At 38.7% G+C, this 14635-nt stretch overlaps 1 protein-coding gene across 1 annotated transcript in view; it reads left to right on the plus strand.

Annotated features, from left to right (window-relative positions):
* LOC132404317 (mucin-2-like) overlaps positions 1-14635 on the plus strand; it is a 218692-nt gene that overhangs the window by 189969 nt on the left and 14088 nt on the right. The window contains exons 38-42 of the mRNA XM_059988489.1: positions 918-1101; positions 1211-1415; positions 4161-4336; positions 6890-6959; positions 7121-7227. Of these exons, the coding sequence (XP_059844472.1) occupies positions 918-1101; positions 1211-1415; positions 4161-4336; positions 6890-6959; positions 7121-7227 (742 nt within the window). The remainder of the gene's footprint in view (positions 1-917; positions 1102-1210; positions 1416-4160; positions 4337-6889; positions 6960-7120; positions 7228-14635) is intronic.

A 14635-nucleotide genomic window follows, 5' to 3' on the forward strand; every position in this document is an offset into this window, starting at 1 on the left:
CATAGTGAAGGGTATAATCTGCACCAACAGTATATAAAATCGACAGGACTTTGTCCTGTCGGTACCCAATAATACACTGTCTTAACTATTCACAACACCAAGCAGTGTGTACCATGTACAAATGTACAGCAGTAACTTCCCAAAATCCATCCCAAACCTGTGCCTTGCCATAATAGATATGCTGTCAAATATGTTTCCTCCAAGTTACACATCATCAATACCTGATATTGATCACTGTTACTTCTATTGTCAAAGTCCTGAAATTTGCTTCTTCCCAACATTGAGCAAACACCTTTGGCCCATGAACCACAGCAACTCATTAAGATTATTGCCACCTTCTTGATGACCAAAGTTCATCTTATCATGTAGATTAATGTAAAATATCAAATGTGATTCATCAGCCTTGAAATTTATATACTAAAGTTGGCACGGTAATGTTGTGGTTAGCACAACACTTTACAGTAACAGTAACCCAGGTTCAAATCCAACTGCTGCTTGTGAGGAGTTTGTACGTTCTCGCTGCGTGGGTTTCCTCGTGGTGCTCCGGTTTCTTCCCACAGACCAAAGATGTACTCGTTGGTAGGTTAATTGGTCATTTTAAAATTCCTATGATTAGGCTAGAGTTAAATTGGCAGTTACTAGGCAACAGAGCCAAAGGTCCAGAAAGGCCTATTCCACACTATATCTCAATCAATAAGTAAATATTCCAATCATGACCATATAATTTTTGAGCACATTACCTCCAGAGATGTTTTACAAACTGTTTAAAGTGGGTAATCTAATAATCTTCATGTCAGAAGTGATTTTGTAGTGGATGTTAATTGTATAATATTTCACCAATAGATATAATCATATTAGCCTTCAAAATGTACAATGAGTCCTTGGGATAGTTTTTGACTTTTATTTTCCTTTTACAGTTAACAGTTGATGGATCTCACGTGAGCCTTCCCCATGTTTCAGAAACATTGCACATTAATCAACTGGACACCAGCACATACATTTATATGCCTAACATTCGAACATCAATTGTTGCTTTCCGCTTTGGCTTCGAGATCACAATATCTGAAAAATACTTCTTAAATAACACCAGAGGCCAATGTGGTATGGACTCTAAGACTGTATATAGTCATATAAAATTATGCACTGCAATACTAATTTTGTTAGTGATTTGGATTTTGTTTAGAACTTAAAGCACTTTTTTCTATCTTAGGATCTTGCTCCTCGAACAGCTGCGTTAGAAAAAGTGGCAAGGTTGAGCCTTCGGACTGTTGTAGTGAAACTGCACATGATTGGATAGTTCCTGATTCCAATAAACCTTACTGTCAATCAGCTCCTACTGATGTGCCTTGTACTTCAGCTCCTCCTGAAACAGCATGCCAAGATAAGATTTCAATCTGTGACATCCTTCGAGAAGAGTGAGTATCTGGACTCATGCCATTTATTCTCTTTCAGAGTAAGTGACTGTGAAAGATTTGCATATACATTTTCTCTGTCTGTTCCTCTCTCTACCTACCTAGGGATCAGTGAGTATAATTCTAAATTACGGGCAACAGTGTAGTATCTAGATTGCTGAGCTGAGGGACTGCTGCATTTTGGATAGACTTTTTCCCTTATTTTCACTCATTCATGCCATGTATTCAGCTGCTTTGATACTAGGACTTGGATTTCTTTACCCAAGGACTTGCATCCTTCAATCTCATGCCATTCTTTAGAAGCTACCTACAAGTTACTACTTTGATCTTTTTGGTTATCTGTTTTTAAGTCATCTCCTGTTGCTCAGAATAATTGTATTTGGTAAAATCCTTGTGAAGTATTAGAAGATACTTACTGGAATTGTGGTATACTGTATAATTACAGGATGTTATTGTAGTTTGCTCGAAATGGGTACTATTCCTATTGCCTATGCAGAGCAGGTCCCTAATAGTTGTTGTCAAATTGGGTTCAAAGGTTCATTTTATTTTCAAAGTACAACTGAGATTTGTCTTCTCCAGATAGCCATAAAATACAGAAAAGACATATGTAATTGAAAGAAAGACATCAATCCTTCCCACATGAAAAGAAACAAAAACTTTCAAATTCCAAGCCCACCACTTCACCCCTCCCTTGCACAAACCAACAGATCTTCTACATGGAGAAACAGCAACAAACCCCAAAGTCCCAACCCACCAATCGGCAACAAGAAAGAATGGGCGAGAGCACGAAATAGAAACACAGAACTGAAAGAGGCCATATGAACCACAGTCCAATCCACAAATCTCAGAATTTTGATAACATCTCCAAGAGCATCAGAACCCAGCTCTGAGAGCAGAGACTCGAACCCAGCAACCTCTTCGAGAACCCCTCGCTCTCCTCTGCGTGTGCCTTTACTGAGTTGCTTTCAAAAGTTTCAGCAAAGATGTAAATCTGAAGCTGCCACTACATATAGCTGCCTCTGGCTCTATGACTAAACTCCTGGTCACTGGCAGATGTGCAACCTCTGGGTATTTGTATTACCACCTCTAACAGTCTGTATGGTGCCTCCGATTTGCTTTATCTTGTGGAACAAGTGAACGGTCACTGGGGCTCCAGTTGAGGCCCTAAACTCATCTATATAACACAAATAAGGCAATTTGGCCAATTTCCTCAAGCGTGGGAAGAGTTCATTGTACCTGAAATACTCCTGGCATGGAAATTGATGCAATTTTTGGGCTAAGTCTTTAAAAATATGCTAGAAAGGCAACTGCACAACTAGCTGTGAAACAAATTAATAGGTAGATTATCAAAACTCTGCTAAAAACTGTATATAGCTTATAAATCTGAGAGAAATCTAGAAACATGTTTCAATTTAATTTATAGACTGAGCAAATTATGGATCAATAACCTATAACCAAAGAACTAAATACATAAATTAAAATTGCTATTAATTTTAAAAAATCTCAATTTTCAATACTGTATATCCTAAGTTGATTAACTTAAGCTAAGCATTTTAGGAACAGCTTCTTCCCCTCTGCCATCAGATTTCTGATTGGCCCATGAACACTACCTCAATATTTTTCTGTCTTTTCACAAAACTCGATTTTTTAAAAATACTTATTTCCTATTGTAACTATGGTAGTTTTTTTTGGTGTATTGCACCGAACTGCTGCCGTAAAACAAAAAATTTCACGACGTACATATTTTTAATTGATGGGGTTTGTGGATTGCATGCTGTAGGTCGCTGCTTGTTGCTATTTTGTGTGACATTGATTGGGGCAGACTGGCTCTGCAGCCTGCATCAATGAACAACACAATGCTTGATTGAATTGAACTGAGCTAAAGATTCCTTGAATTTTTCATTGGCTTTTCCATTGTTTCATATTCCGTGTTTCTTGCACGGTGTTTTTTGCTGTTTGTTCTCTGGTGAGACTGCACTTAAAAGTATTGTATTCAATTCTGGTCATCTCATTATAGGAAGGATGTGCAAGCTATGGAGAGAGTGCAGAGGAGATTTACTAGGATGTTGCCTGGTTTGGAGAACAAGTCATAAGAAGCACGGTTAGCAGAGCTGGGACTTTTCTCTTTGTAGCATAGAAGAATGAGAGGGGGCTTCATAGAGGTCTACAAGATTATGAGAGGCATAGATAGGATGGATAGCCTGTACCTGTTTCCCAGGGCACCAATAGCAAACACCAGAGGGCATATGTACAAAATTAAGGGAGGGAAGTTTTGGGGAGACATCAGGGTTAAGTTTTTTACACAGAGTTGTGAGTGCCTGGAATGACTTGCCAGCGATGGTGGTGGAGGCTAAAACATTAGGGGTATTTAAGAGCCTCTTGGACAGGCACATGGATGAAAGAAAAATGGAGGGTTATGGGGTAGTGTGGGGTTTGTACTTTTTTTGAAGGATTATATGGGTCGGCACAACATGGCGGGCTGAAGGGCCTGTACTGTGCTGTAGTGTTCTGTGGTTCTAAGGTTCTTTTGTTTGTACATTGTTTTTCTTTGAACGGATTTCATGGTTTTCTTTGTTTCGTGGCGGTCTGTGGGAAGAGAGATCTCAGGGTCGTATACTGCAGACATACTTTGATAATAAATGTACTTTGAATCTTTGTCAGTGATTATAAATCTGATTTTCGTATGAAATGATAGTGACAAATCCTTCTTATTGGGTTTTCAGAACACTTTTTTTAATCATTATTTAGGCCCTTTGAAAAATGCAGAAGAAAGATCAACCTGAGTGAGTATGTGGAGTCCTGTACCTTTGACCATTGCACTATGAATTCCACCGCGGACTGCAGCAGCCTGGAGACTGCAGCCTTGGCCTGTGCGGATGCGGGTGTGTGTGTGGACTGGAGGAGTTCTACAAACGGAACGTGCAGTGAGTATCACACAGCTCAGATACTTCAGAACACACATGTACAGATACAGAGGATACACTACAAAAGCAGTGTCTTTAACTTAATTGATCTATAACGAAAATTGCTGAGTCTTTGTGAAGGTATATGGTTCGGAATTTCTCTCAATAAATTTCTAGAGAAGTGCTGAAGAAGATATTAATATGAACAAAATTGTTATGAATAGATGACTAGTTGTGGTTACATAATCTCCACGAGTACTTTCAGATGAAACTTCACAATAAAGCTGTTAAGGTATGTCTCATCCGGAATTATTTCCAGGTAGTGGACGATTTCTTTCCATGCTGCTCCGACGTATTGGGAAGTCATGTACTAGGCAACTAGCAGTGGTTTGCCATTGCCTGATGAGTTTTGCCAGGAACCAGCTGGATTCAAACTCAGGAGCTCTCGCCCCATAATCCAGCGTTGATGCCACTACGCCACCAGCTGGCTCAATAAAGCTGTTTGGACATTGCAAAAGTGGATAGCTTGTTTTGTAACTCCATTCCATGAGATCTAATAGATCTTCTGTAGGTACTTTTCTACGCAGAACCACATGGTTCTGAAATGGTTGTAATACTCAAGAACATAGTTTCTGTAACAGGGTAATAGATGTAACAGCATTGCAAAATTACCCACTTGAATTATTTTCAAAGTACTTGCATGCATTCTCTCAATCTGCTCCATTAGCTGAGTTGTATCGTAGGATAACCTGCTATTCTCTGCCAAAATATTTTTGTGATTTGCAACTTTATTCAGTGTTCACTTCAAACATACAGTTGGCCTTGGTGGATCAGGCTTGGGGCTTGCATAATTCCCTAATACAGCCACTGAAATATATCAGGTACAGTTATTCTACTGAGAATGATTCCTTTGAATGACCAAGAATTAGACATTAAGAATTGCATAGAAATTTGACCACTCCAACTCTGCATTGTTTTTGTAGCTTTACCATGACGTGTTAATGTTGGGGCGGCATGGTAATGTAGTGGTTAGCACAAAGCTTTACAGTGCAAGTGACTGGCGTTCAATTCCCTCTGCTGTCTGTAAAAAGCTTGTATGTTCTCTCCGTGAACGCTTGGGTTTCCTCTGGATGCTTCGGTTTCCTCTCATAGTCCAAAAGACATACCAATTGGTAGCATAATTGGTCGTTGTAAACTGTCCCATGATTGGGCTAGGCTTAAATCGGAGGATTGCTAGGTGGATTGGCTCGAAGGGCCAGAAGGGCCTATTCTGCACTATCACAAACAAACAAACAGATAGATAGATAGCTATTGCAGCTCTTTAGTCCACATCTTGTGTGCTCCATAATGACCCAGCCTTGCTAATGATGGTATCTTGTTAAATGACATCTTTAGAAATGAATCAGTTACAGTTAACACGAGTACTATGTTAAAAACTCTGATGGTCACAGGGTTCCTTTTTTATTACAAGAAGGATGATCATTATTTGTCTGCCTAAGTCCATGTTGGATCTCAACAATGAAATCCGATCCCCCCCCCCCCCCATTTCATCACTGTAGCCCTGCTACTTATTCTCTCAGTTGCCCATCAATTCTCTTTGATTCCCTTGCCAGTTACCTACACTAGGAGTATTTAACAGCAGTCAGTTAATCCAACAGTACACTGTAGAGATGTGGGAGAAACCATGAGCACCCAGGGGAACCCATGCAATGACACAGGGAGAAAATGCAAACTTCATGGTCAATTGCTGAGGTCAGGACCGAACCCGGAATGAACTGTCAGGTCAGTGTGCTGCAACCTGACCCTAGTGCTAGCCAGCAACTCAATTTTAATCAGACTTATTTCAAAATGTGAAATAGTCCAATACTACCAATTTCTGTCCTTTCAAGCTACCTGATCATGATTGGTCCTCTAGGTAAAACCATTTAAAAAATAACCAGTGTAACAAAAGTGAAAGTTTTTGTTGGACCAATAGAAATAGCTCTAGGAATGCTTTATCCCTTTGAGACTTGATACACAGAATCTATTTCTCTGCATTTAATTCTGGATCCATATTGTCTGGGAACCTGTTTTATAAAATCACTCATTAAAGACTTTATATCCTATCTGGGACAAAAGTGGTGAAAGTGAGATTCTACATTTCTGGAAGATGAACATTTGGATTTTATTTTATTTACATGGATCAGCATATTACCCATCCCTTACAGCCTTCTTGAACAACTACAGACCTTGAAGTGTGGGCACGTTACAATGTGTTAGGGAGCGAGTTCCTGGATTTTGACCCAGTGACACTGAAGGAATGATGATATCTTTTTGAAGCCAGGATGCAGTATGGCTTGGAAGGCAACTTCCAGGTTGCAGTGTTCCCTTGCTTTTGTCCTTGCAGCTGATAGTGGGTTTGGAAAGTGCTGTCCCAGCACTCTTGGTGAACTACTACAGAGCATCCAAACTGCTGTGAGATTTTTGCCATCATGACATTTTGATATTTATATTATACATATAATGTTAATACTTAAATTTCTCACTGTCAAAATTTGCATATTTGTACTAAAGCAGTTTTCTTTACTACTTAAGAATACAGCTGTGAGCCAGGTTTAGTGTACAAGCCATGTGCAACCAAGAGCGATGACCAATGTGAAAATAAGTAAGTGTATTACTAATGTATTACAACCTAAAATTCTCTTCTCATTTATTCTTGGAAGTTAACTGCCAAGAACCAATCAAGTTCTGACATAATAAAGTTTAATTAAGACCTTGTCTTGAGTCTTTGGACTACTAAATCATAGACTCTGTTTCTTGTTCCAGTGAGGTGACAACTGGAGAAAAGTTCAGCACAATTGAGGAAGGTTGTTTCTGTCCAGACGGATTGATTCATTCCAAAGGCAAAGTCAAATGCGTTCCCTTTTGTGAAGGTAAGTTTATTTAATTTTCATTTTCAATTGGATCACCACAGTCTTTGTTCAAATCATTAGGCACAGAGGAGATGTCAGGGGTAAGTTTTTTACGCAGAGAGTGGTGAGTGTGTGGAATGGGCTGCTGGCGGTGGTGGTGGAGGCAGAAACAAAAGGGTATTTTAAGAGGCTCCCAGATAAGTACATGGAGCTTAGAAAAATAGAGGGCTATTGGTAAGCCTAGGTAATTCTAAAGTAAGGACATGTTTGGTACAGCTATGTGGGCCGAAGGGCCTGTATTGTGCTGTAGGTTTTCTATGTTCTATGTTTCTAACATCTTGTGTAGGAAATTAAAAAATGACAAATTTTCAGAGCACATGAGGGCTCTTAAAAAATAAGTGAGAATTTGTACATTCTTTCATTATCACTGCATCTTTTCAGATAATTATTGAAAAGACCCCATGCTTCTGCCTATCTCCTACCTTATCCTTGAGTACCTCCCTGTAATTCACAATAATATTTACACATTCAGTAGCTCTAATAGATTATATACAAACTAAGCAAAATCAAAATTGATAAGCATATACCGTATAATGCAGAAAGATATGTTGCCAGCTACTTCCTGCCATTCTTTACCTTATACAGTCAGTAATGCTGTTTGGTGAAGACACCCTGGAGAAATATTACATATGACTTATTCTCAAAACAGACACCACTGAAGCTGCTGCTAGGAATCTCTTCAGCTGATTTCCCAAATTTCACGACACCTTTACAGACTGTAGCAACAGAAAATTTCTTTCCTTTCAGGCAATGTACTCTTGATCTGGATTACTATGTATACAGTTATATCAACAGGATGCAAGGGTCTTGAGTTTGCTTGCATGGCTGAGTTTGACACATATAGTATATGTGGCATATTGAGCAAAATTCTTTAGTGGCAGAAAGAGGAATGTTGCCCAACCTAATATCAAGGTGCACATTAGATTAGATTCAACTTTATTGTCATTGTGCCGAGTACAGATCCAAAGCCAAATGAAATGCAGTTAGCATCTAACCAGAAATGCAAAGAATAGTGTTATTTACAAAATAACTGCGAATAAGAAGTAAGTGCTACAGCACACAAACATAGGAGTACTGAGACAGCACAATATGGGCGCAATACTGCTTAGCGCTGTGATGTGAGGCTCAGCAGGGTCACAGCCTCAGGAAAGAAACACTTCTGTGCCTGCTGGTGTGGAAACGGAGGCTCCTGTAGCGCCGACCGGATGTGAGGAGAGTAAAAAGTCCATAGTTAGGGTGAGATGCATCCTTGATAATGCTTTTTGCCCTGCCCAGGCAGCGTTTATAGTAAATGTTCTCAATGGTGGGCAATTGGGTGCCGATAATCCGCTGGGCAGTTTTCATCACCCACTGGAGTGCTCTGTGGGTGATATAAAGAAAAGGGGCAATCCTTCTGCCTAACCATTACATGGTTAACTGGCAGGACTCTGAGTGATGTCGGTCGTCAGCTGCCGGTGAATGCCGGTCTTGTGCTGCACTGATGGACTCCTTATGTAATCTAGCAAAATAACAAGAATGTCCTCAGATATCCCTTTACCTGGGCTAGGGAATCTGCCCAGTGGCTCTGGACCAGTTCAATACAACCCTAGTGAGAAGGAAAAAATGCCAACTAGGTGTATGATTTAATTGAGTGATTTAAAATATATTTAGTTAAATGGTGCAAATGTCTCTAGGGGTTTCGATTTTGACATTTTAAACAGATAAATTCTGACATATCTTTCATAAGACAATAAGACGGTAAGACGTAGGAGCAGAATCAGGCCATTCAGCCCATCCAGTCTGCTCTGCCATTCCATCATGGCTGATCCCATACACCTGCCTTCTTGCCATTTCTTTGATGTCCTGTCCAGTCAGGAAACAATCAATTTTTGCTTAAAATAGACCCATGGTCTTGGCGTCTACAGCTGTCTGTGGCAAAGCATTCCACTCTCTGGCTAAAAAAATTCCAACTTACCTCTGTTCTAAAGGGTCACCCTTCAAATTTGAGGCTGTACCCTCTAGTTCTGGACACTCCCATCACAGGAAACTTCCTCCCCACAACAACTTATCTAGTCCTTTCAACAATTGGTAGGTTTCCTTGAGATCCCCCCACATTCTTCTAAATTCCGGTGACTGCAGGCCCGAAGCTGCCAAATGCTCCTCATATGTTAACTGCTTTATTCCTGGGATCATCTTCACGAACCTCCTCTGTACTCCCTAAAACGACAATGCATTCTTTCTGCGATAAGGGGCCCAAAACTGTTGTAAATACTCCTAGTGTCTTATAAAGCGTTAGCATTATCTACTTGGTTTTATATTCTATTCCCCTTGAAATGAATGACAACATTGCATTTGCCTTCTTTACCACATATTCAACCTGTAAATTAACCTTCTGGGAGTCTTGCATGAGGACTCCTTAATCACTTTGCATCTCTGATGTTTGATTTTTCTCCCCATTTAGAAAATAGTTTGCACTTTTGTTCCTTTTACCAAAAAATGCATTATCATACATTTACCAACACTATATTTCATCTGCCACTTTTTTGCCCATTCTTCCAATTTGTCTAAATCCTTCTGTGATTGCATTGCTTTTTCAGGATTACCTGCCCCTCCACCTATTTTTGTATCATCTGAAAACTTTGCCACAAAGCCATCAATTCCACTTTCTAAATCACTAACAAACAATGTGAAAAGTAGCGGTCCCAATACTGACCCCTGAGGAACACTACTTGTCAATGGCAGCCAACCAGACAAATCAATGCTTCATTCCCAGTCACTGCCTCCTGTCTGTCAGCCATTCCTCTATCCATGCCAGTATCTTTCCTGTAATGTCATGAGATTTTACCTTGTTAAGCAACCTCATGTGTGGCATTGTATCAAAAGCCTTCAGAGAACCTAAGTGAATGATATCCACTGCCTCTCCTTTGTCCATCCAGCTTGTTACTTCCTCAAAGAACTCTAACAGATTTGTCAGGCAAGATTTCCCTGTACAGAAACCATGCTGACTTTGACTTATTTTATCATTAGTCTCCAAGTACCCCGAAACCTCATCCTTAATAATAAACACCAACACTTTCCCAACCACTGAAGTTAGGCTGACTGACCTATGATTTCCTTTCTTTTGCCTTCCTCCTTTCTTAGAGAGTGGAGTGACACTTGCAATCTTCCTGTCCTCCAGAACCATGCTGGAATCAAGTGATTCTTGAAAGATCATAACCGATGCATCTGCTATCTCTTCAGCAACCATTTTCAAAATTCTGGGTGTAGTCCATCTAGTCCAGATAACTTATACCTCAATACCTTTGAGTATGCATAGCACTTTTTTCCCTTTGTAATTGCAATGGCACTCACTTCTTCCTGACACTCACAAACCTCTGGCACACTGTTAGTCTCTTCCACAGTGAAAATTGATGCAAAGTACTTGTTAATTTCATCTGCCATTTCTTTCTTCACCCATTACTATCTCACCAGCATCATTTTCCAGTTGTCCAATATCAACTCTCACCTCCCTTTTACTCTTCATATACTGGAAAAGCTTTTAGTATCCTGCTTTATATTATAGGCTGGTCTGCCCTCATATTTTGTCTTTTCCCTTCTTACAGCTCTTTTTCAATGTCCTTTGTTGGATTTTAAAAAACTTCCCAATCATCCCACTCAGCTTTGCTACATGATATGCCTTTTCCTTGGCTTTTATGCAGTCCTTAACTTCCCTTGTTGGCCATGGTTGCCTATCCCTGTCATTTGAGAACTACTTCTTCTGTGGGAAATATCTATTCTGCACCTTGTGAACTATTCCCAGAAACTTCAGCCACCTCTGCTCTATCATCATCCCCATCAGTATCCCCTTGCAACCCACCTGGAGAAGCTCTTCTTTCATGCCTCTGTAATGCCCTTATTGCACTGAAATACTGATACATGTGACTAGTGCTTCACCCTCTCAGACTGCAGTATGAATTCAATCATATTATGATCACTGCCTCCTAAGGGTTTCTGTACATTAAGTTGCCTAATAAAATCTAGGTTATTACATAACGCCCAATCTAAGATGGCCTTTCCCCAAGTAGGCTCAAGTACAAGCAGCTCTAAAAAGCCATCTCAACAGCATTCAAAAAATTCTCTCTCTTTTAATTCAACACCAACCTGATTTTCCCAATCCCCTTGCATATTGAAGTCCCCATTACAATTGTATCATTATCCTGATTGCATGCCTTTTCCAGCATCCTTTGCAATCTCAACCCCGCATCTTGGCTACCATTTGGAGGCCTCTATATGATTCCCAAAATGGTTGTTTTACCCTTTCTTAACTCCACCCACAAAAATTCAATATTCTCTGACATGTTACCCGTAGGCAAACACTCAGCAATTCAGGAACAGCCTCTTCCTCTCTGCTATCCGATTCCCAAATGGACACTGAAGCTTTGGATACGACCTCACTTTTTATTTCTATTTTTGCACGTTAAAAAAAATCTATTTTAAATACGTAATTGATTTACTTGTTTATTTATTATTATGTTTCATCTTATTTATTTATTTATTTACTTTCTCTGCTAGATTATGTATTGCATTGAACAGCAGCTGCTAAGTTAACAAATTTCACGTCACATGCTGGTGATAGTAAACCTGATTCTTATCCTGATTCTCTTTCTAAAGATGTAATTCCATTTTTTACCAGCAGAGCCACACCACCACCTATGCCTTCCTGCCTGTCTTTTCGATGCAAAGCATATCTTTTGATATTAAGCTTCCAACCAACATTTTAAGCTGCCTGTGAGCATAGAGTAGGGTCCTCCATGGCAGCCAAAGCCATTCTGAAGATATTGGCAGGCCACTGGGACTGGGAGAAATCTTGAGATATGCTAGCCATACTGGCCACGTGAGGGGAAAAATGTAACCCAGCACCATACTGGACAAAACACAGTTCAAATGCAGGTGACCGGCAATCTTGGTCCATTCATTAGTTATGTGACCCACTTCGCTTTGCAGCATCTCTTCCCGGTTGGGAATATTGATCATCTGGCCACAGCAGACATCCAGAAGCCTAGAAGCATGATCTATAAATTAGTCTGCCTAATATTCATTGCCATCAGGCAAGCAGGTGGCCCAGAAAAATATCACATCATTATTGTTACATAAAAGAAAATGTCTTTTCCATGTGTTAGACAATTACTAAAATATTCTTGGTTCTTTTCTTCCTGCTGATTTAGTTAAATTCAATAAACAGATATCTAATCCTGTTATCAAACATACATTACGAATTTGGTTTCAATTTCGTAAGTTTTTTACTTTGAAAAACTTTGTTCTTGATAGCCCTATCTTACTTAATTTTTTTTTCAAACCTTCCTGGACAGATCAAGCTTTTAGCATATGGAAAAGGAAAGGTATAAAATGTTTTCGTGATCTTTTTTTTGAAGATACTTTGATGTCCTTTGACCAACTTTCCAACAAATTTAAATTACCTAAATCTAATTTTTTCAGATATCTACAAATCAGAAATTTCTTCCATAAAGTTCTACCATCTTTTCCCAATTCAACTTCAGTGGATTTCTCAGATTTGATTTTTACCTTAAACCCTTGTCAGAAGGGATTAGTAGCTTTTATTTATAATATGATTATGAAGATACAACCAGAAATATCAGATAGAATTAAACAAGAATGGGAAAAAGAACTTCGATATAATATTTCAACAGATAAATGGGAAAAATTTTACAAATGGTTAATTCCTCTTCTATATGTGCTAAACATGCTTTAATACAATTTTAAATTGTACATAGAGCTTATATGTCTAAAGATAAGCTTGCTCGATTTTACTCTTATATTAACCCTCAATGTGACAGGTGCCATCTAGAAGTGGCTTCATTGACCCACATGTGTTGGTCATGTCCCACTTTATATAACTATTGGAAGGACATATTTGTTACCATTTCTTCAATTTGGAATATCGATTTACAACCTCATTTTATTACTGCAATTTTTGGTATACCAAATGAGGATGGTATTCAGTTTTCCCCTTCAATCAGACGAATGATTGCTTTTGTAACATTAATGGCCAGAAGGTCTATATTACAAAACTGGAAAGAAGTAAATCCTCCTACCACGTCTCAGTGGCTTTCCCAAACTATTTCATATCTAAGTTTGGAAAAAATCAGAAGCACTATTTTTGACCCATCAGTCAAATTTGAAGAAACTTGGGGACTGTTTATTCGACATTTTCATATGAATTAATCTGACCTTTTCCAGACCTTCTTTCTGCTTATTCTTGTTCAGGTATGGAGTTCCGGAGTTTTTTTGACACTATCACATACTAAAAACTGTTACTATTGCCCATGTTAGTTTAGTTTAGTGTTCTTTTATCAATATACATTTTCTTTTACTTATTTTCAATTTTTTTTTCTTTTTTGATGATTATTTTTGTTTTTTTCATATATAGTTATTTAGACTTGATTGATTAATGTACTTTTTTCTGTTGATATTTTAATAGGATATTATTATCTTATTACCAATGTAATTTCAAGTCTATTGTATTCATAACCTATTCATTATTATGTTATGTTTTTCTTTATATATATATGAAACTTAATAAAAAGATTGAAAAAGAAAGGAAAAAAAAAGACAATTACTAAAATATGCATCTTCAATTGGAGATTAGCCACATTGCAAGAAACAATAAACCAGAGTGTAATTTCAACTCTGATGCTCTTACATTATCCAGAGTTATTGTTTTTTTTACTGCCTGTTAATACATGCATGAAAATGTGTTAACTGTTAGTGGCTCTGGATGTACGACACCAGAAAATCCTACAAAAGGTAGCAGATTCAGCTCAGTACATCATGGGTAAAACCCTCCCAACCACTGAGCATATCGACATGTTAAGCTGTCATAGGAAAGCAACATCCATCATCAGAGATCATCAATACCCAGGCCATGCTGTTTTTTTGCTGCTGCCAACAAAAAGGTGGTAAAGGAACCTTGGGACTCACATCACCAGTTTCAATAACAGTTACTACCACTCAACCATCAGGCTCTTAAATGAAAGGGGGTAACTACACTCATCTGTTGAGATGTTCCCACAACTAATGATCTCACTTTAAGGACTCTTTATCTTGTTATTTCATGTTCTCATTATTTATCGCTATCTATTTATATTTACATTTGCACAGTTTGTTGTCTTCTATGCTCTACCTGAACTTTCACTGAGCCTGTTTGTGGTTACTGGTCTATAGATTTTCTGAGTACACCCGCAGGAAAAAGAATCTCAGTGTTGTATGCAGTGACCCATATGTACACTGATAATAAAATATACTTTGAACCTTGAACATTGTATGCCAGTGCTTTGTCTTCTGCAACTGAAACTCAGTTCCATTCCTTCAATCAAGAATGAGTATTTAGGCA

The sequence above is a fragment of the Hypanus sabinus genome, chromosome 13, assembly GCF_030144855.1.
Source record: "Hypanus sabinus isolate sHypSab1 chromosome 13, sHypSab1.hap1, whole genome shotgun sequence".
NCBI lineage: Eukaryota > Metazoa > Chordata > Chondrichthyes > Myliobatiformes > Dasyatidae > Hypanus > Hypanus sabinus.